This window comes from Amblyraja radiata, chromosome 3, assembly GCF_010909765.2.
Source record: "Amblyraja radiata isolate CabotCenter1 chromosome 3, sAmbRad1.1.pri, whole genome shotgun sequence".
Taxonomy (NCBI): Eukaryota; Metazoa; Chordata; class Chondrichthyes; order Rajiformes; family Rajidae; genus Amblyraja; species Amblyraja radiata.
The window spans coordinates 16,346,129-16,369,252 of NC_045958.1; the positions used below are offsets into that span (position 1 = coordinate 16,346,129).

Genomic DNA, 23,124 nt, shown 5'->3' on the forward strand with positions numbered 1-23,124 from the left:
TTGCTCCGAAGTGCTCCGACCGCAGGTCTGCAGATTATAACATCTGGAAGCCGCAGTCTGCGGAGCTTCTAGCCGCGGGCGCGACATGGACTTTCCATCGTGGAGCGGGACGATCCCTTGCCGGGGATCGCCAGAAGTAGTGCTCCAACCGCCGGCCTGCGGCCTATAACATCGTGAAGCCGCGTTCGATAAGAAAGTGGCCGATTCGGGAACTCCATGTCGCGGAGTGTGTGTTCCAATCCGTCCCTACGCCAGAGTTTCGATCATCCCGACGAGAGGGCTTGTACATCGGGCTGTCCGTAGCGGCGGCTACGGAGGGTTCATGGCCCCGACCACGGTGAACAAAGGAGGAAGATTGAGTGAACGTCATTGCCTTCCATCACAGTTGATTCCACTGTGATGGATGTTTATGTTAAATTCTAGTGGGTATTGTGCTCTTTTTGATTGTATGGCTGCATGGTAATTCATTTCACTGCACCTTAATTGGTGCATGTGACAAATAAACTTGAGCCTTGTATCAGTTGAGCAACTCTTTGGTGCTAATTTCAGTGGGTGCTGACTACCTCTCTTTCCTTGATAAGCTATCCTCCGTTCTTGGTTCTCAGGGCGGTGGGGGGGGGGTGGTATTTGCTATAAATGGTCTTGACAGCACTAAAGATGAAATGCACTGTTCTTTAACATTTGGTAGGTCTCCTGCATTCTTTCTATCCTCAATTTTTTCTTTAGGCCAGTGTTTTTGTCGAATACCAGCCTTCAGGTGTCGGTCGAGGTATTTCTCCAACCATGAAATGCCTTGCATTTGTGATTTATAAACTCTTGGTTCTGCTGCTCAATTTCATCAAACTAATTCTGCTGTTACAGTATCTAGCAGAGAAGAGTCCCTTCACTGGTGGATTATGAAGTTGATCAGCTGAATTGTTTCATGAAAATTAAAAAACTGCAGACTCTGGAAATCTGAAATAAAAACAAAAAATGCTGGAAATACTCAACTGGTCAGGCAGCCGCCATGCAACGAGAAACAGTTATAGTTTCAGGTTCGGGATGGCTAGCAGAAATGGACCATTCTGATACAGAAAAGAAGAAACAGTAAATTGTTTAAAGTTGTACAATTTGATATTGAGGTCTGCAGGTTGCAACATGCCCAGGCAGAGGATAATTGGGTCTTATGGTAACGATATAAGTGGGCACAGACAGTAAGGGCAGAGTGGAAGTGGGATAGTGAATTAAAATGCCAGCCAACACGAACCTCAGGGTCACTTCTTGGACTTTATGTAGATTCTCCGCAAAGTGGTCACTTACGATACGATATGATAGAATATTTATCCCAGGAGGGAAATTGATCTGCCAAGCCTTTTCTCTGGAGCGCAGAAGGTTAAGGGGGGACTTGATAGAGGTCTTTAAAATGATGAGAGGGATAGACAGAGTTGATGTGATCAAGCTTTTCCCTTTGAGAATAGGGAAGATTCAAACAAGAGGACATGACTTCAGAATTAAGGGACAGAAGTTTAGGGGTAACATGAGGGGGAACTTCTTTACTCAGAGAGTGGTAGCGGTGTGGAATGAGCTTCCAGTGGAAGTGGTGGCGGCAGGTTCGTTGGTATCATTTAAAAATAAATTGGATAGGCATATGGATGAGAAGGGAATGGAGGGTTATGGTATGAGTGCAGGCAGGTGGGACTAAGGGAAAAAAGTTGTTCGGCACGGACTTGTAGGGCCGAGATGGCCTGTTTCCGTGCTGTAATTGTTATATGGTTATAAGTCATAAAACTCAAAATACATGAAACATGAAATTAAAGTGACGAGTGGAAAGGATTGGGGGTGTGCAGGTTTCGGAGGGGAGAGGGGAGTCAGCCTCAGTCTACCCTACAGCAAATGGGGGAAGAGTTGTACATTTTAATAGCCACAGGGAAGAAGGATCTCCTGTGGCATTCTGTAGTGCATCTTGGTGGAGTCAGTCTGTTGCTGAAGGTACTCCTCAGGTTGACCAGTGTGTCATGGAGCGGGTGAGCTGTATTGTCCAAGATGCTCTGCAGTTTAAGGAGTAATTTAAGTCAAGTCAAGAGTCAAGAGAGGTTTATTGTCATGTGTCCCAGATAGGACAATGAAATTCTTGCTTGCTGCAGCACAACAGAATATTGTAGGCATAAATACAGAACAGTGTGTCAGGGTGGGTTTCTTAAATGTGTATATTTTAATGCTAGGAGCATTGTAAGAAAGGTGGATGAACTTAGAGCCTGGATTGAACCTGGTATGATGTTGTGGCGATCAGTGAAACATGGTTGCAGGAGGGCTGTGATTGGAAACTAAACATTCCAGGATTTCGTTGCTTCAGGTGTGATAGAATTGGAGGGGCAAGTGGTGGAGGTGTTGCATTGCTTATCAGGGAAGATATTACAGCAGTGCTTTGGCAGGATAGATTAGAGGGCTCGTCTAGGGAGGCTATTTGGGTGGAACTGAGAAATGGGAAAGGGGTAGCAACACTTATAGGGGTGTATTATAGACCGCCAAATGGGGAGCGAGAATTGGAAGAGCAAATATGTAAGGAGATTGCAGATATTAGTAGTAAGCACAAGGTAGTGATTGTGGGAGATTTCAATTTTCCACACATAGACTGGGAAACACATTCTGTAAATGGGCTGGATGGGTTGGAGTTTGTAAAATGTGTGCAGGATAGTTTTTTGCAGCAATATATAGAAGTACCTACTAGAGAAGGGGCGGTGCTGGACCTCCTGTTAGGAAATGAGACGGGTCAGGTGGCAGAGGTATGCGTTGGGGAACAGTTCGGGACCAGTGATCACAATACCATTAGTTTCAATATAATTATGGAGAGGGTCAGAACTGGACCTAGGGTTGAGATTTTTGATTGGAGAAAGGCTAACTTTGAGGAGATGCGAAAGGATTTAAAAGGAGTAAATTGGGACATTTTGTTTTATGGGAAAGATGTGGAAGAGAAATGGAGTACATTTAAAGGTGAAATTTTAAGAGTACAGAATCTTTATGTCCCTGTTCGGTTGAAAGGAAATAGTCAAAATGTTTGCTAATTGATGTGCATGTTAATAGAATGTAGGGATTTAATGTAGGCCCCCCCTCGGTCATGACTGACCATTGGTGATGCATCCTAGTTGTTGGCTGCTTGCTCCAAACCTCGGCGGAGCACCAAGGCAAATTCCTTGTATGTGAATACTTGGCCAATAAACTTACTTACTTCGAGCCGCAAGTGATGTGTGGTCGAATGCAAGTCTGGGTAGGGATCAATATACGTGGATCAAACAATTAGACAGACATATACAATCCAGTCTAAAGAGGGGTTTCCACCTAGATCGTCGCTCCAGAGATGCTGTCTGTCCCAGTCCCGCTAAATTACTCCAGCTTTATCTCTGGTTTAAACCAGCATCTGTAGTTCCTTCCCGCACTTTCACTGCCCCGGAACCTTGTTGGTGAACTCGACAAGCGGAACCTCAGTGAGAGGGATCCGTGCGGACGCTTGTGGCGGCGGGACGGGTGGGTGGAAGCGGCGGCGAGTGTGAATGGGTGGCGCCCATGCGGGGCAACGGAGACGGAGACACAGAGAGAGACAGAGAGAGAACGGGCAGCGGCAGGTAACACAACCGCCTCGCCGAGCGGAGATAGAGATGGAGATGGAGGCCGGGCCGGCTGGAACGAGCAGCCACCGGCCCCTCCTGGCGCTAACCTTGTTCTTCATCCTCTCCTCCTCCTCCTGCTGCTGTTGTTGTTGTTGCTGCTGCGGCGGCGGCGGCCGGTTGGAGCGGGAGCGAGACGGTGGCCTTGCGCGCGCCGCCAACGGCTGTGGTGTTAACGGGGGGGGGGGGGGGGGGTCACGTGTCCGGGTCTTCATCCCCATCATCGTCATCACTGGCATCGGAGCAGCGAAAGCACCATCTTCTCTCCCCCCCCCCCCCCCTGTCACCCCCCTTCTCTCTCTCTCCCCTCCCCCCGTCACCCCCCTGTGTCACCACCTCACTCCCCCTATGTCACCACCCCTCTCTCTCTCTCCCCCCCCCTGTGTCACCACCCCTCTCCCCCCATGTCACCACCTCACTCCCCCCATGCCACCACCCCTCTCCCCCCATGTCACCACCTCACTCCCCCGTGTCACCACCTCACTCCCCCCATGCCACCACCCCTCTCCCCCCATGCCACCACCCCTCTCCCCCCATGTCACCACCCCTCTCCCCCCATGCCACCACCCCTCTCCCCCCATGCCACCACCCCTCTCCCCCCATGTCACCACCCCACTCCCCCCATGTCACCACCTCACTCCCCCCGTGTCACCACCTCACTCCCCCGTGTCACCACCTCACTCCCCCCGTGTCACCACCTCACTCCCCCGTGTCACCACCCCTCTCCCCCCGTGTCACCACCTCACTCCCCTCGTGTCATCTGGACTCTCCCCCCATGTGTCACATCCCACTCCCCCATGTCACCACCCCTCCCCCCCCCCCCCCCCCGTGTCACCACCCCTCCCCCCCGTGTCACCATCCCTCTCTCTCCCCTATGTCACCACCTCACTCCCCCGTGTCACCACCTCACTCCCCCCATGTCACCACCCCTCTCCCCCCATGTCACCACCCCTCTCCCCCCATGTCACCACCCTATCTCTCCCCCCCGTGTCACCACCCCACTCCCCAGTGTCATCACCCTCACTCCCCCCCCCCCCCCGTGTCACCATCCCTCTCTCTCTCTCACCCCCCCTCTGTCACCACCTCACTCCCCCCATGTCACCACCCCTCTCCCCCCGTTTCACCACCTCACTCCCCCCTGTATCTGGACTCTCCCCCCCTGTGTTTCTGGACATTCAAAAAGCCTTTGACAAGGTCCCACGCCACAAAGAGTAAGAACTAATGGGTTTAAAAAGGAACTGCAGATGCTGGAAAATCGAAAGTACACAAAAATGCTGGAGAAACTCAGCGGGCGCAGCAGCATCTATGGAGCGAAGGAAATAGGCAACGTTTCGGGCTGAAACCCTTCTTTGGCAGGCAGTGACTAGTGGGGTTGCCGCAAGGCTCGTTACTGGGACTCCAGTTATCTGCAATATATATTAATGATTTGGACGAGGGAATTAAATGTAACATCTCCAAGGTTGTGGATGACACAAAGCTGGGTGTCAGTGTGAACTGTGAGGAGGATGCTATGAGGCTGCAGGTTGACTTGGATAGGTGAGTGGGCAGATGCATGGCAGATGCAGTATAATGTGGATAAATGTGAGGTTATCCACTTTGGTGACAAGAACAGGAAGGCAGATTATTATCTGAATGGTGTCAGATTCGGAAAAGGGGAGGTGCAACGAGACCTGGGTGTCCTTGAGTCACTGAAAGTAAGCATGCAGGTAGAGCAGGCAGTTAACATGTTGGTCTTCATTGCGAGAGGATTTGAGTTTAGTAGCAAGGAAGTCCTATTGCAGTTGTACAGGGCCCTGGTGAGAGCACACCTGGAGTATTGTGTGCAATTTTGGTCTCCTAATTTGACATTATTCCCTTTATCATGAGGCACAGGGGATGGGCATGGTCTTCAATGAGTATTTTGTTTTTACCGATAAGAAAGACAGGAGGATGCAGGAATTTGGGGCAGTCAATGGAAGTGTCTTGAGAGCAGTCAGTATTACGGTCGAAGAGGTGCTGAAGGTACTATCGTGCATGAGGGTAGACAAATCTCGTGGGCCTGATCAGATATAACCGAGGACATTGTGGGAAACCAGAGAGGAAATTGCGGGAGCCCTGGTTGAAATTTAAGAGTCATCATTAAATACAGGAGAGGTGCCTGAAGACTGGAGGGTGGCAAATGTTGTGCCTCTATTCAAGAAGGGCTGCAGGGAAAAGGTTGGGAACTATAGGCGAGTGAGCTTAACATCTGTAGTTGGAAAGTTACTCAAGAGTATTCTGAGGGATCAGAAAAACATGCATTTAGATGGACAAGGGCTGATTAGGGATAGTCATCATGGTTTTGCACGTGGGAGGTTGTGTCTCACAAATCTGATTGAGTTTTTTTAGAAAGGGCAGAGCTGTAGATGTATATACATGGACTTCAGCAAAGCATTTGACAAGGCTCCACATGGTCACTACTCCTCGGGGTTGTGGGTGAAGTGGCAGCGGGTACCGTAGGGGCAGAAGCCGGTGGTGTGCAAGATACGGCTTGTACTTGGGTTAGCGGCTGAGACCGTGGGCGAACTGGCACTTGTCGCCGTAGTGGCTCTTCGGGGAGCGTATTCCTCTGGAGTTGGAGCGGGGTTAGGCTGGAGTTGGCGTTGGCTGTGGGTCTGGGGCCGCTTGTGTTGGGGTTAGCGCTTCTCCACGCTGGGCCAGGGGGCTGGTGCTCCGTCGGTCAGGACGTCTCGAGTGGGGGGGCCGGGGACAGTCCAGCAGCATTTGCGGGTCTCCTTGCCCGCCCGGCCTCCCCCGTCGCCCGCCCGTTCTCCCCCCCCCCCCCCACCCCCGGCCTCCCACTGAAAAAAGACAAATAATCGGACCAAAAGTATATTCACTGTATCTATAGCGCTGAGATCTATTTATCTTTATAGCTTATGACCTTTGGCAAATCCCATGATTCCTTGCATTTTTTGGAATACCGAACTCGCTTATGGGAGGTGGAGTTAAAGTGTTTAGCAACTGGGAGGTCAGGTAGGTTTAGGCGGACTGAGCGGAGGTGTTCAGCGAAACGATCGCTGAGCCAGCACTTGGTCTCGCTGATATATAGGAGTCCACACCTGGAATAGCGGATACAGTAGATGAGGTTGGAGGAGTTGTTAGTGAACCACTGCCTCGCCTGAAAAGACTGTCGGGGTCCTTGGACGGAGTAGAGGGAGGAGGTATAGGGACAGGTGTTGCATCTCCTGAGGTTGCAGGAGAAAGTAGCTGGGGAGGGGGTGGATTGGGAGGGAAGGGACAAATTAACCGGGAGTTGCGGAGCGAACGGTCTGCGGAAAGCGGAAAGGGGTGGAGATGGGAAGATGTGGCTGTTGGTGGGTTCCCGTTGGAGGTGGCATAAATATCGGTGGATTATGTGCTGTATGCAACGGCTGATGGGGTTTAAGGTGACGACTAGTGGGACTCTGACCCTGTTGTGATGGGGAGAGGGGGAGCAAGAGTGGAGTTGTGGGATATCGAGGAGATGCTAGTGAGGCCTCATCAATGATGGAAATTATGAAGCTCGAGAATGGGAGAGGGAGGAGAGAAATAGGTGTGAATCCAAGTGAGACACAGGTGAGAGAGGATAGGTTGGGGGGGGGTGGAAGAGTATGGTTAGGGGAAGGAGTAAAGAAGGGGTGGAAGTTTTGTCATTACCTAATATTTGGAGAATTCAATTTTCATACTGTTGGGTTGTAAACTACCCAAATGGAATAAGAGAAAGTGCTGTTCTGTTTGCACGTGGCCTCAATCTGGCAATGGAGGAGGCTCAGGACAGAAAGGTCAGTAGGGGAATGGAAAGAGGAATTGAAATGGTTAGTAACTGGGAGATCCCGTTGGGATCTTTTTTCACACAGAGAGTGGTGAATCTCTGGAACTCTCTGCCACAGAGGGTAGTCGAGGCCAGTTCATTGGCTATATTTAAGAGGGAGTTAGATGTGGCCCTTGTGGCTAAGGGGATCAGAGGGTATGGAGAGAAGGCAGGTACGGGATACTGAGTTGGATGATCAGCCATGATCATATTGAATGGCGGTGCAGGCTCGAAGGGCCGAATGGCCTACTCCTGCACCTAATTTCTGTTTCTATGTTTCTATCCAGTAGGCCTTGATGGACCCTATATTTCCCCTTCTTTCCTCATCATCTCTCGATCTCATCACCTCTGGCCTCCACAGCTTCCAACGTTATCATCCCCCAGCCTTGCACCTCCCACTTCTAGCTCCTTCCCATAAATCCACAAACAGAACCAGCTTGGCAGACCCATTGTTTCTGCCTGCTCATACTCTGTAGAACTCATCTCCAAATACCTTGATTTAATCCTATTCCCCTTGTCCAATCTATCCTGAGGTATATCCCAGACACCACGCATGTCCTTTAACTATTCAATGCCTTTCAATTTCCAGGCTCCCATTGCCTCATCTTTACCATGGTCGCTCAGTCCCTTTGCACCCCAATCCTTCATCTGGCAGGTTCGTCCTTGAACCGAGCCCCAATCAACTTAATTGTTGATTCAACTTCATAAGAAACTTGTCGTCACCCTCAACAACATCTCTTTTCACTCCTCTCACTTTCTTCAAATTAAAGGTATAGCCATGGGCATTTTCATGGACCCCAGATATGCTGCCTTTTTGTTGTGTGCATCGAACAGTCCTTGTTCCAAACGTACACTGGCACCATCTTGCAATTCCTTCTTCGCTACATTTACGACTGCATCAGAGTTGCCTTCTGCACCCGTGCAGCAATCAATGATTTCATTAACTTTACCGATAACTTCCCGCCCTCAAATTCACTTGGACTATCACTTACACCCTTTCTCGAACTCCGTCACAGGAGATATACTATTGACTGATGTCTACAACAAACCTAATGACTCCCATGGTTATCTGGACTACACCCCCTCCCTCCCTGCCTTTTGCAAAGATGCAATCCCCCACTTGCAATTTCTACCCTCTGTCGCATCTGCTCCAAGATGCACAATGGACGGCTTGATTGTAATTGTATAGTCTTTTCTTTGACTGGATAGCACGCAAACAAAAGATTTTCACTCTACCTTGTTACACATGACAATAATAAACTAAAAATAAGATGTGGCATTCCATTCTAGGATATCTGAGATTTCCTCTTTCTTTAATAAATCTGGGTTCTTCCCAGTTGTCATGGATGGATCCCTCACACATGTCTCCTCTGTGTCCTATAGTTCTGTTCTCGCTCCCCCCGTCCCTCGATTCTCCCTCCCCCAGATAGAGCAAGGATAGTTCCCATCATCCTCGCCTTTCACGCCCTCCAGCTTCCGCATCCAAATCATTCTTTGACATTTTTCTTATCTCCAACGTGATCCCACCACCTGTCACATTTTCCCATCCCCATCCCTTTCCATCTTCTACAGAGACCGCTCCCTCCACAATTCCTTGGTTCACTCTTCCCTTCTTACTCCATTCCTCCCCAGCTACTTTCCCATGCAACTGCAAAGTGGAAGAACAGCACCTTGTAGTTTGTTTATTATTGTCATATATCGAGGTTCAGTGAAAGAGATTTGTTTGAATGCTATCCAGTCAAAGAAAAAACTACGTAAATACAATCAAGCCATCCACAGTTTAATTTAGTTTATTATTGTCGCGAGGTACAGTGAAAATTTTTGTTTGCACAAATTAAGGGTACAACGTTTAGTGCAAAGATGTAACATTGAAATACGATAAAGTCCGATTAAGAGAGTTCAATAGTATTTGTGTATCTGTTGTTTAACTCACCAATTTTATTACCCTGCTGTAAATGTTCTCTTTTTTTTCTGATAAACACTTTATTAGCTGTATTGTACTGTATTAGGTCGTAGAGTCATACAGCAAGGAAACGGGTCCTTTGGTATAACTGTAACATAATATCCTAACCTCTACACTCAATACCTTGAGCGATGAAGGTCAATATTCCAAAAGTCTTCTTGACCACCCAATCAACATGTGACGCCACATTTAGGGAACTATGATCTGTACTCCTCGATCCTAGATGTAACTAGTAGAGTGGATAAGGGAGAACCAGTTGATGTGTTATATCAGGACTTTCAGAAGGCTTTCAACAAGGTCCTATATAAGAGATTAGTATACAAACTTAAACCACACGCCATTGGGTGTTCAGTATTGATGTGGATAGAGAACTGGCTGGCAGACAGGAAGCAAAGAGTAGGAGTTAACGGGTCCTTTTCAGAATGGCAGGCAGTGACTAGTGGGGTACCGCAAGGCTCGGTGCTGGGACCACAGCTATTTACAATATATATTAATGATTTGAACGAGGGAATTGAATGCAACATCTCCAAGTTTGCGGATGACACGAAGCTGGGGGGCAGTGTTAGCTGTGAGGAGGATGCTAGGAAGCTGCAAGATGACTTGGATAGGCTGGGTGAGTGGGCAAATGCATGGCAGATGCAGTATAATGTGGATAAATGTGAGGTTATCCACTTTGGTGACAAAAACAGGAAAGTAGACTATTACCTGAATGGTGGCCGATTAGGAAAAGGGGAGACCTGGGTGTCATGGTACACCAGTCATTGAAAGTAGGCATGCAGGTGCAGCAGGCAGTGAAGAAAGCGAATGGTATGTTAGGATTCATAGCAAAAGGATTTGAGTAAAGGAGCAGGGAGGTTCTACTGCAGTTGTACAGGGTCTTGGTGAGACCACACCTGGAGTATTGCGTACAGTTTTGGTCTCCTAATCTGAGGAAGGACATTCTTGCCATAGAGGGAGTACAGAGAAGGTTCACCAGACTGATTCCTGGGATGTCAGGACTTTCATATGATAGACTCGGCTTGTATTTGCTAGAATTTAGAAGATTGAGGGGGGATCTTATAGAAACTTACAAAATTCTTAAGGAGTTGGACAGGCTAGATGCAGGAAGATTGTTCCCGATGTTGGGGAAGTCCAGAACAAGGGGTCACAGTTTAAGGAGAAAGGGGAAATATTTTAGGACTGAGATGAGAAAAGCATTTTTTACACAGAGGGTGGTGTATCTCTGGAATTCTCTGCCACAGAATGTAGTTGAGACCAGTTCATTGGCTATATTTAAGAGCGAGTTAGATGTAGCCCTTGTGGCTAAATGGATCAGGGGGTATGGAGAGAAAGCAGGTACAGGATACCGAGTTGGATGATCAGCCATGATCGTATTGAATGGCGGTGCAGGCCCGAAGGGCCGAATGGCCTACTCCACCTATTTTCTATGTTTCTATGTTTCTATCCCTCTGCTCTACACCACTCCCCAGGGCTCCACCATTCACCATGAAGGTCCTACCCTGGTTTGACTTCCAAAAATGCAACACCTCACACTTATCTACATTAAATTCCATGAACCATTCTTCAACCCACTTGCCCAACTGATCACGATCCTCCTGTAATTTTTGATATTAATAGAGTAATGCAATCTTTTTCCCAGGGTAGGGGAATTTGGAACTGGAGGGCATAGGTTTAAAGTGGGAGGCTAAAGATTTAACAGGTACCTAAGGGCCATCTTTTCACATAGAGGACTTGTTTCCGTACTGCATGGCTCTTAAAAAAGCAATGTGGATTATAAATTCACATAATTACCATTTTACTTACCTTCTTTAGCTATCATATGATGTGGATCAACATGTGAGCTACCATTAAATATTTATATCACAGGTCCAACTCAACATCAAAAAGAGGATATTTATGATTACGACTCTGTACTGCTGTCTGTGGGTCTTGCCACCATTATCCTTTGATCCAGAAGATTGTGGATTTAAATCCTACTCCACCGATGTCAACAATCTAGTTTGGCACCCAGTGTTGTACTGAGATTATGCTGAAGTATGAGATGAAATGTTAAACCAAGGTAATGTTAGTGCACTCAAGTGATTGTACAAGATTCCTTGACATTATTTTATAGAATAGCTGGAAAGCTATCTCTGGTGTCCTGATCGATATTTATCTCTCAGTCAACATTACTGAAGTAGCTTTTCTGTTTATTATCATTGTTGTTTTGCGGATTTTTAAAGAATGTATAGGTTGGTGTACAATTTACTGCACCAAAGTATCACTGTTTTTCAAAAGTACTTGATATGTACTTCAGGATGTTCTATAACGATTGTAATACGCACCTTGTTTCTATTCACAGTACCCTCCATAATGTTCGGGACAAAGACCCATTTATTTATTTGCCTCTGTACTCCACAATTTGAGATTTGTAATAGAAAAAATCACATGAGGTTAAAGTGCATATTGTCAGATTTTATTAAAGGGTATTTTTTATACATTTTGGTTTCACCATGCAGAAATTACAGATGTGTTTATACGTAGTCCCCCCCCCAATTTCAGGGCACCATATTACATTGGACACATGGCTTCACAGGTGTTTATAATTACTCAGGTGTGTTTAAATGCCTCCTTAATGCAGGTATAAGAGAGCTCTCAGCACCTAGTCTTTCCATCATCTTTGGATACTTTTATTGCTGTTTATCAACATGAGAACCAAAGTTGTGCCAATGAAAGTCAAAGAAGCCATTATGAGACTGAGAAACAAGAATACAACTATTAGAGACAACAGCGAAACCTTAGGCTTACCAAAATCAACTGTTCAAGTTCACATTTATTGTCACATGCACCATTTAAGGTACAGTGATACCATACAGCCATACAAGTAAAAAGAACACAATACACAAGATAATTTAACATAAACATCCACCCTAGTGGAATCAGCATTCTTCTCTGTGATGGAAGGCAATAAAGTTCAGTCATCCTCCTTTGTTCACCAGTGGTCAGGGCCTTGAACCCTCCGCAGTCGCTGCTACAAATGTTCAGGCCCTCTCATCGGGATGATCGAAACTCCGACGTCAGGACGGATTGGCACACGACGTGGCTTGTAGTTCCCGAATCGGCCGCTTCTTACCGGAGACCGCGGCTTCACGATGTTGAAGTCCACAGTCCCCACGGTCGGAGCTCCAACACTGGCGATCCTCGGCAAAGGATCGCAGCTCCGCGATGTTAAAATCCGCGCCGCGCCCAGAAGCTCCGCAGACCACTGCTCCAACTATGTTAAAGTCAACAGGTACCCGCGGTCGGAGCTCCAACACTGGCGATCCTCGGCAAAGGATGCCAATCGCCCGCGCCGCGATGGTAAGTCGCACCGTGCCTGCTGCTTGACGCTCTGGGCCAGTCTCCACTCTGGAAAGGCCACACCAATCCAGTTGTAAGGGGGCGGGGATGCGATGGAAAAAAGTTGCATCTCCGTCGAGGTAAATGGCTGGAAAAGGTTTCCCCCCATTTCCTCCCCACCCCACATCAAAATAGACAGGAAAACATTAAAACATACATTTAGACACACTAAAAATAACAAAAAAGCCGAAAAAACACACGAGCTGCTCGCGGCGCCACCCGGTGGATATCACTTTTGGAACATCATTAAAAAGAAAGAGCCTGTTGAGCTTACTAATCGCGAAGGGACTGGCAGGCCAAGGAAGGCCATCACAGCTGATGACAGACAAATTCTCTCCATAATAAAGAAAAATCCCCAAACACCTGTCCGACAGATCAGAAATACTCTTCAGGAGTCAGGTGTGGATTTGTCGATGACCACTGTCTGCAGAAGACTTCATGAACAGAAATTCAGAGGCTACACTGCAAGATGCAAACCACTGGTTAGCCGCAAAAATAGGATGGCCAGGTTACAGTTTGCCAAGAAGAACTTAAAAGAGCAATCACAGTTCTGGAGAAAGGTCTTGTGGACAGATGAGACGAAGATTAACATATCAGAGTGACAGCAAGAGCAAAGTATGGAGGAGGGAAGGAACGGCCCAAGATCCAAAGCATACCACCTCATCTGTGAAACACGGTGGTGGGGGTGTTATGGCCTGCACATGTATGGCTGCTGAAGGTACTGGCTCACTTATCTTCATTGATGATACAACTGCTGATGGTGGTAGCATAATGAATTCTGAAGTGTATAGACACATCCTATCTGCTCGAGTTCAAACAAATGCCTCAAAACTTATTGGCTGGCAGTTCATTCTACAGCAAGACAATGATCCCAAAAATACTGCTAAAGCAACAAAGGAGTTTTTCAAAGCTAAACATTTTTTAATTCTTGAGTGGCCAAGTCAGTCATTGCATGCAAAGGATATGCAACAACATACTAAACATAACTATTTTCATTTACATGACATTGCTGTGTTCCAAACATCACGGTGCCCTGAAATTGGGGGCCTATGTATAAACACTGCTGTAATTTCCACATAACTATTTTCATTTACATGACATTGCTGTGTTCCAAACATCACGGTGCCCTGAAATTGGGGGCCTATGTGTAAACACTGCTGTAATTTCCACATGGTGAAACCAAAATGTATAAAAATGGCCTTTATTAAAATCTGACAATGTGCACTTTAACCACATGTGATTTTTTTTTTCTATTACAAATCTCAAATTGTGGAGCACAAAGGCAAATGGAAAATGATGGGTCTTTCACCCAAACATTAGGGATCGCACTGTATTTGTAGGTTTCAGCTATTTTCTAATGGGGGAAAAAACCCATTGTCTTATTAAAGTCATTGTTTCATCATATGTGTGTATTTAGTGTAATTAGTTCAATTGGCATAACTTTTTGTGGATTATTTTAAGCAAATGTTACTTAAACTGTTTTTAATTTCAATCTTTTTGTGTTTAATTCTTTGGATGTATGCTATGCTCTTCAAATGACTTGAAGACCAATGGGAGGTTTATGTTCTTAACTGACTCTAGAAAGCAAATTTGCACTCGTATTAACACAATTTCACTCTTTTTCAGAAGGAAAAATGTAATCATGCTTAGCCGTACTGAGATTAGTCCATGATCTAGTACGTTCTGAAAACATTTAGAATGTCCACAGATTAAGTATGTGAACTTTCCAGTGATGTATACGTGTATTTGGCAGCTAACTACAAATCAAACAATCGGCCTAAAGCAACCTTGCTTGGTTGCATTGGTACACATAGGAATAGCTTTTCTGTAGCTTGCAGTTTTGCTGGTGGTTATTGCGGGGAAAAACAAACATGTCTGTTCATGGTCTGGAAACCGACCATCCTAACTTCTTTCTCGGACCTGAAAATACAGAGTTATTGCAGCAAATGAAACATGAAATATTTGACGACTTTGATCAGGATGAAGAATATGATTCTGTAAGTGCTCAATATTGATTAATTTCTTATGTGAAAACAAACGTTATATAATCATGTGGCATCTTGAAGTAACCAGCCAATTGGATGTAAAATTAGCTTGATGGAAGGAGTCAGAATGTGGTAGTGTGGCTATTGTTTAGATTGGAGGCCTGGGACCACTGCTGTGCAGGATCCACCGTTGTTTCTCATCAATGTTAACAGCTTGGCTGCTACAGTGCCCTCCATAATGTTTGGGATAAAGACCTATCATTTATTTATTTGTCTCTGTACTCCACAATTTGAGATTTGTAATAGAACAAATCACATGTGGTTAAAATGCATGTTGTCAGATTTTAATAAAGTCCATTTTTATACATTTTGGTTTCACCATGTAGAAATTACAGCAGTGTTTATACATAGTCCCCCTATTTCAGGGCACCATAATGTTTAGGACACAGCAATGAAAGTAGTCATGTTTAGTGTTTTGTTGCATATCCTTTGCATGCAATGACTGCTTGAAGTCTGCGATTCATGGAGGAAAGACAAGCTGCTGAGAGCTCTCTTATACCTGCATTAAGGAGGTAATTAAATACACCTGAGTAATTACAAACGCCATGTGCCCCAAACATTATGGTGCCCTGAAATGGGGGTGGGGCTATGTATAAACACAGCTGTAATTTCTACATGGTAGAAACATAGAAAATAGGCACCAGTGATACAGGGTAGCGTTTCTTCTAAAATCAATATACAGCACAGACAGGAAGTGGTCAAGATGAGACTTTTAGTTATATACTAGACCAAGTGCAGACCCGTTGGGTCTGTTCCCCCAACGTGCGGTTGTGGGGGGGGGGGCAGGCGGCACGCAGCGTCGCACACTAACTACCCCCCCGCGCACTCACGCTAATGGAGTGGAGGAGGGGAGAGAGAGGGGGGGAGAGAGAGAGGGAGGGGAGGGAGAGGAGGGAGTGAGAGGGAGTGGGGGGAGGGGGGGAGAGAGAGAGGGGGGAGAGAGGGGGGGGGGAGGGGGGGGGGAGGGGGAGGGGGGGGGGAGAGGGGGAGGGAGAGGGAGTGCTGAGAGGGGGGTGAGATGAGGGGCGGGGGAGAGGTGGGGAGCAGGGAGGGGGAGGGAGGGTGGAGGGAAGGGGGTAGGGGTGTGTGGAGGGGAGGGGGTTTAGGGGAGGGGATGGAGGGGAGGAGGGGGAGAAAAAGAGGGGAGGGAGAGGAGAGGGGGGGAGAGGAGAGGAGTGGGGGGGGGGGGGGAGAGATAGTGCCTTTTTACTTCAACCCAAACAACCATTTGCAGGCAGTGCTTTCTTACCTCTAACCATATTTTCATTTTCAAACCAAATTAAGGGTACTCACAGTGCTGTAGACATTTGTCAGTGTCATTCAGCGCTCTGATTGAGGCACACCACTTGCAGAGACTGATTGAGGCACACCACTTGCAGAGACTGATTGAGGCACACCACTTGCAGAGACTGATTGAGGCACACCACTTGCAGAGACTGATTGAGGCACACCACTTGCAGAGACTGATTGAGGCACACCACTTGCAGAGACTGATTGAGGCACACCACTTCCTGGTTTTATAGTCCCTCCCCCTCCCTCCAGCAGGGGCAGCAGAGAGAATGGGGAATTTTGTAAAAACATTAATATCTCTGTTAATTCCTCGGCACACATGCGGCGGAGGGGGGCTCTGAGCGAGGTGGCCAAAAATGACGGCCGTAGGTGGCGGCGTACTCTCGGAAATCGCAGCACAGAAAGCCAAAACCGGTCAAGAACAGACTTTTAGTAATATAGATAGAAGATAGATATATATGTGTGTGTGTAGATATGGTGGATGGTCATAATCTTTTTCCCAAGGTAAGGGAGTCTCAAACTGGTGGGCATGGATTGATGGTGATGGGGGAAATAGTTGAAAGGGTTTTGAGGGGCACGGGTACAATTACAATGTTTACAAAGTATTTGAACAGGCACATCTATAGAAAATGTATAGATGGATATAGTTACAAATAAATGCAAATGGGACTATCTCAGATAGACAACTTGGTTGGTATGGTTGTGTTGAGCCAATGGGCCTGTTTCCATGGCATATAACTCCAACTTTAATGTGTGTCAGGTTATGACCATAGATGCTTACGTTTAAATTTAAATGAAGCTACAAATTGTTAAATCATTTTGGACTATAACATTTTATATTTGCATTTCTAATTATATTTTGGTTAATTCTGTCCCCTTTTAGGATGGGTTAAGTTATTGCAATAGATTTAAATGGGTGTTTGTTTGGTTAATATTATGCGATATGACTTTGTTCTAACCTGTAGCCACCAGAAAGACAGATTGTTGTCGGGATCTGTGCCATGTCCAAGAAATCCAAGTCCAAGCCAATGAGTGAGATTATGGAACGACTTTGCAAATTTAAATACATAACTACTGTGATATTTGAAGAAAGCACTATTCAAAATGAGCCAGTGGAAAGATGGCCACTTTGTGATTGCCTCATCTCTTTCCATTCAAAAGGTAGCAGTTTTGAGACATATATGATGTCTGAACTTACTTTGCTGAGATTCATTTTTTCACTGCTCTTCGGATAGTTTAGAATTGTTAGTTTAATTTCTCTCTCAATTTGTAATAAACTATTGATAAATCAGTTGATTACTTTCTGAGGTAAAGGCAAAAAAAAAGTAATTGTAGAAAGGGAAATAGAATTACCAATTTGGGCCAATGCCCTTTCATCAGGATAAATTGCTGATGGAGTTGCCCGGAAACTGCACCATACCACCACTCCTGTGAGAAATCTGGTAATAGAGTTTGTTAAATCTAAAAACAAAGATGTAATGCAGAGGCTTTACAAGGCACTGGTCAGACTGCATTTGGAATGATGTGAACAGTTTTGGGCCCCATATCTGAGGAAGGATGAGCAAGGATTGGAGTGGTTCCAGAGGAGGTTTACGAGAATGATCTCAGGAATTATTGGGTTAACATATGATGAGCGTTTGACGGCACTGGGCCTGTACAGTTTTAAAGGATGATTGGGTACCTCATTCAAATTTACTGAATAGTGAAAGGACTGGATCGAGTGCATTTGGACAGAATGTTTTCCATAGTGGGAGAGTCTAGGACCAGAGGCCATAGCCTCAGAGTAAAAGGAAGTACCTTTAGAAAAGAGATGAGGAGGAATTTCTTTAGTCAGAGGGTAATGAATCTGTGGAATTCATTGCCACAGAAAGCTGTGGAGGCCAAGTTAGTGGATATTTTTAAGGTGGAGATTGACAGATTCTTGATTAGTATGAGATTCTTGATTAATCAGCAGAAAGATTATATATATTTCAATCAAGCAGTCCACAGTGTACAGATACAGGATAAAGGAAATTAAAGAGTCTGGAAACTGGTCAAAATGTTAGTGTTTATCAATTTTGATGCACTTTTAATAGTATGGTATATCTTAACTTACTTTAAAAGGCATTTCAAGCACTCAATATTAATTTGGTTTAGAAATATGGAATCTTATTCCCTCAGTTTCCAATTATCAATTAACATTGGACCTGAATCATAGAAGTTAAAGATTAGAACATTTAAAAACTTGATTTCTTGTTCTTCGTGCAAATCGATTTATTGCTCGATACAAGTATTTATTCCTGCACATGCCTTGCCTGTTCTTTTCAAATAGACCAATGCAGTGAGTGGTGTAACCTATTCAATCAAGAAAGGAATTGCAGATGACTGAACCTGTCCATGCCCAATGTCCTCCATTAGTACTGCAATGACTGTCAAAGAATAATGGTCAACAATGCTAGCCAATCTTTTCCTTTTCAACCCATGTATATATTGATGTCACTTGTACGATTTCCCTCCTTCCTTCCTTAGTTTAGTTTAGAGATACAGAGCGGAAACAGGTCCTTAGGCCCACTGAGTCCGCGCCAACCAGTGATCCCCGCACACTAATGTTATCGTACACATGCTGGGGACAATTTACAATTATACCAAGCCAAATAACCTGCAAACCAATGTATCTTTAGAGCATGCGAGAAAACTGGAGATCCCAGTGAAAACCCACGCAGGCCACCGAGAGAACGTACAAACTCTGTACAGAAAAGCACGCCTAGTCAGGATCGAACCCGGGTCTCGGGCACTGTAAGGCAGCAACACTACTGCTGCGCCACTGTGCCGCCCAGTTGAAAGTAGTTAACAACCTCCAGTTTGAGATTTATAGCAAGGAGGTTCTACTACAGTTGTACAGGGTCTTGGTGAGACCACACCTGGAGTATTGCGTACAGTTTTGGTCTCCTAATCTGAGGAAAGACATTCCTGCCATAGAGGGAGTACAGAGAAGATTCACCAGACTGATTCCTGGGATGTCAGGACTTTCATATGAAGAAAGACTGGATAGACTCGGCTTGTACTCGCTAGAATTTAGAAGATTGAGGGGGGATCTTATAGAAACTTACAATATTCTTAAGGGGTTGGACAGGCTAGATGCAGGAAGATTGTTCCCGATGTTGGGGAAGTCCAGAACAAGGGGTCACAGTTTAAGGATAAAGGGGAAATCTTTTAGGACCGAGATGAGGAAAACTTTTTTCACACAGAAAGTGGTGAATCTCTGGAATTCTCTGCCACAGAAGGTAGTTGTGGCCAGTTCATTGGCTATGTTTAAGAGGGAGTTAGATGTGGCCCTTGTGGCTAAAGGGATCAGGGGGTATGGAGAAAAGGCAGGTGCAGGATACTGAGTTGGATGATCAGCCATGATCATATTGAATGGCGGTGCAGGCTCGAAGGGCCGAATGGCCTACACCTGCACCTATTGTCTATGTTTCTATCTTCCTCGGGGTATTGAGGCTAAATATAGAATACCAATCATTATCCACAGCAGTTGGACAGCAATTTGGGTCTGTTTTTGTTTTACTTTATGAATGTAAATGTAATGAATAGAATGTAAGATATGAATAAGATGGCTTCAATGTAATGATCCACTATCTGATCACGGACTTAAAACAAAAATTACACCTTTTACTGATGAAGCGAGAAATGATAATACATTAATATTAGTGGAATATGGGGAGTCCTTTGCATTTGAAAATTTTATGGATTAAAATCAATGGATGTAAAATTGTCTTGTGGTAATGGGTGCTTCTGAATTCTCACTTTCCAAGTGAATTGGAAACCTTAAGTTTTTATTTATTCTTAAGGATTTCTTTTGGACAAAGCAGTGGCCTATGAAAAGCTCAGAAATCCATTTGTTATTAATGATTTGAACATGCAATATGACATTCAAGACAGGTAAGGACTCTTGAAAATAAATATTCTTGCCAAGGATTAAAACATTTGTGCCTTAAGTTTAAGAGGTGAAACATACTGAGTGCTGAGCCTAAAAGTCATGAAATGAGGCTTGCAGCTTGGTGATGATAGAGAAAATTATTGCGTTTTTCATTCCACCTTCGTGTGCTTGGATAAACCAGGTCATTTCACAGCCTTTGTGTAGCACTGGAAACATGATCATGGTCTTGTGGCAAAGACAGCCAACAATTTACAATTAACAAGAATCAAATAAGATAAGTAAATCTCAAATAAGGAAGTTTGGTGGTGGCAAGGGTTAACTTAGTGGTCCAGTATTCCAGAGACAATCCAGATCGAATACAAATTGTACCTTGGCAGCTGTGCAATTTAAAAGTGCATTGATAATCTGGAATTAAAAATAATATTATTAATGATTACACGGTGCTGGATTTTCATTTTTAAAAATCCATCTGGTTCACTAATGTCCTTCATTCTTTATAACTTTTGAGAGGAGAGGATTTGTCATTTATTGCAACGTTTGGCTTTTATTCCAGTGCAGCAGGAGTCCCAGAGTCTGGCTAACCACTCAGTTCAAGGGCAATTAGATGTGGGCAATAAATACTGCCTTGATAGTGATGGCCAAATCTTTAAAAATCCAATATATTAAAAGAAAAATTGTTTTTATATTATTGATTGAGGAATGAATGTTGGACAGAAGACCAGAAAATTGCTGCTCTTCTTCGATATAGTGATTGATGTGGGTTTGTTTTTATCTATTTGACTGGGTAAATTAAGCCTTGGTTTTTTTATCTCATATGGAAGACATCATTTTTGTCACAGCATTGCCACTGAAATGTCATCTTATATTAGGTACTTGAACTTTCAGAATCTGAATTTAGATCTTTCCATTTGCTTTGTTAATATAAATAAGAATAGTTGTGACCATAAATCCTTCAAATAGCTCATTGACATTCGCTGCCTGGACTCGTACCATTCTAGAGAAATACTGCTCATAGATTTGACAAAACACTGAGGAACTGCAGCCACCTGAAAGGAATTAAAGAAGTTTGACATCTTGCCGGTCAGAATGCCTGCAAGAAACACACTGTATATGCATGTTTCATAATAAGAACGGAAACTTGCATAATTCAAGATTATGGTTTATGAGATATAGTTACATATTTACTCAAGTTGTGGGTCATGAGTTAAACAAAATAATTTTGATAACATTGCATTTTGGGATTACCATAGATACATTCATTTGTGCTGAGTGCAAAGGTCAACTTCCATGGCATTGCATGCTTTTTTTTTGTAATCTAAGTAATGTGGGAGAGAGCACATCTCAGGTGAAAATTCGCTATTTACCATCCATATGTACACTAATCAGCAATTGAATTTCTCTTGCTTGTTGACTTGCATAAGCTTTACAGAGTACATTTTCACGTACAAAGTCTATTTTGCTAATCAATAATAACTAGAAGTAAAACTCGAACAAATGAGATCAAGTAAACCATTTAAAACACATAGAAAATAGTCAATATTTGTTTCTTTCTCATCTGAGTAATCAAATAAAATAATTACAATTTGTTGAACAGGAGAACCTAAAACGCTGGCTACTTTTTAGTTACATTATTTTACTGATTAATTTTCATATTAAAGTTAGACTGATGTGTGGTAATTTCAACAATAAATTAAGAAACCTTCCACAACTTGTTTAAAAAAACCCGCTGATACTGGAAATCTGAAATAACATCAGAAGATGTGGTCAACAAGCAGTAAATTGGGCAGCATCTACAGCAAGAGAAAGAGTTAATATTTCAGGTTCAGGACCCATCAGTGCTTCACCACTGCTTTTACCTTGCTTAGTTACACTAACTCCATGAGAATATATTTATGGAAAAAATGATTATGTTTTTCTCCTTTCAAAATATGCATCATAATAATATATATATTCCAGGGATGGTAGACATACTTGACAATATTTTCAGTGTTCCTAACGCACTGAAGAGGGACTGGATGGAAGGAAATAACAAACCTGTGATGGAGTGGGATGTGTTCACCACTCTGCATGTTCAGAGAGTCAAGAGCAGGGACAGCCGTCATACCAGGCTGAGATGCATCCATTAGAATATTTTCTATAGCACATCTGTGGAAGTCGGAGAGAATCTTCACGGCAAGCTGAATTTTCTCAGATGGCTAATAAATAAAGAAAAACACTGATGTGCTTTCATGATCACCACATCCGGTTGAAGAAACCAGGTTAGGTTACTGGTGATATGGAAGGCAGAGAGCATCCTTTTTGATGTTTAGTAACTTGAAGCTGTTGACTATTTCTACAGCATCTCCATTGATGAGGATAGAGTTGTGTTCACCCCTTGCTCTTAATTTTTATTAATGCACATATGTCAACATGTTTTAAAAATGTTTTAAAATTATTTTTGAATATTTCAAGTTCTATTAACATATAATATTTCTATACAGGAGGGAAGTGTATCGGATCTTGAAAGAGGAAGGGATTGAGCTGCCACGTTATGCAATTTTAAATCGAGATCCAGATAAACCTGAAGGTAATTTAGTTATACATACAAATACTTTTGTTGCTTCTGTAGTCAACTGTCATTACATTTAGATCTTACATTGTAAGCTGTTGCTCAATGAGAGCAAAATATTTGCAGATATGGATCTCTCGTTTAAGTTCATCAATGGGTGTCCTTTGGTTAAATTCTCAGTACAGCATCTGGAGATCAGTGACCATAGTTGAACTATCATATTTTCCCCCTCTTTGTTGATCTGCTGGAGATTATGTGATGTTGATTGCGCTTTTGGAGTTGATGCGGAGAGCTTGGAGACCAGGGCATTTTAGACAATTTGGATGAATGAATGGGCAGATTATGGCATTTGCAGTATTAGGTGGATAAATGTGAGATTATCCATTTGGTAGAAATAAAACAGAAAGGCAATGTGGTATTTAAATGCTGAACAAATGGGAAATATTAATGTATAAAGTTGCCATTGTTCACCTGTTGAATGCAAATGTGCAGATGAAGCAAGTCGTAAGTTTGCTTTAATTGCAAGAGTTTT

General features: G+C 44.2%; 1 protein-coding gene across 5 annotated transcripts in view; it reads left to right on the forward strand.

Moving 5' to 3' along the window:
• Positions 1 to 3,471: 3,471 nt before the first annotated feature.
• ppip5k2 (diphosphoinositol pentakisphosphate kinase 2) overlaps positions 3,472 to 23,124 on the forward strand; it is a 131,033-nt gene continuing 111,380 nt past the window's right edge. For 2 of the 5 annotated variants that reach the window (XM_033017375.1, XM_033017377.1), the window contains exons 1-6: positions 3,473 to 3,599; positions 11,282 to 11,474; positions 14,420 to 14,790; positions 17,094 to 17,289; positions 19,956 to 20,046; positions 22,525 to 22,610. In XM_033017375.1, coding sequence (XP_032873266.1) covers positions 14,665 to 14,790; positions 17,094 to 17,289; positions 19,956 to 20,046; positions 22,525 to 22,610 — 499 coding nt within the window. In that variant the 5' untranslated portion in view covers positions 3,473 to 3,599; positions 11,282 to 11,474; positions 14,420 to 14,664. Of the gene's footprint in view, positions 3,600 to 11,281; positions 11,475 to 14,419; positions 14,791 to 17,093; positions 17,290 to 19,955; positions 20,047 to 22,524; positions 22,611 to 23,124 lie in introns of all 5 variants that reach the window. The other 3 variants (XM_033017374.1, XM_033017378.1, XM_033017376.1) reach the window with 3 other exon arrangements.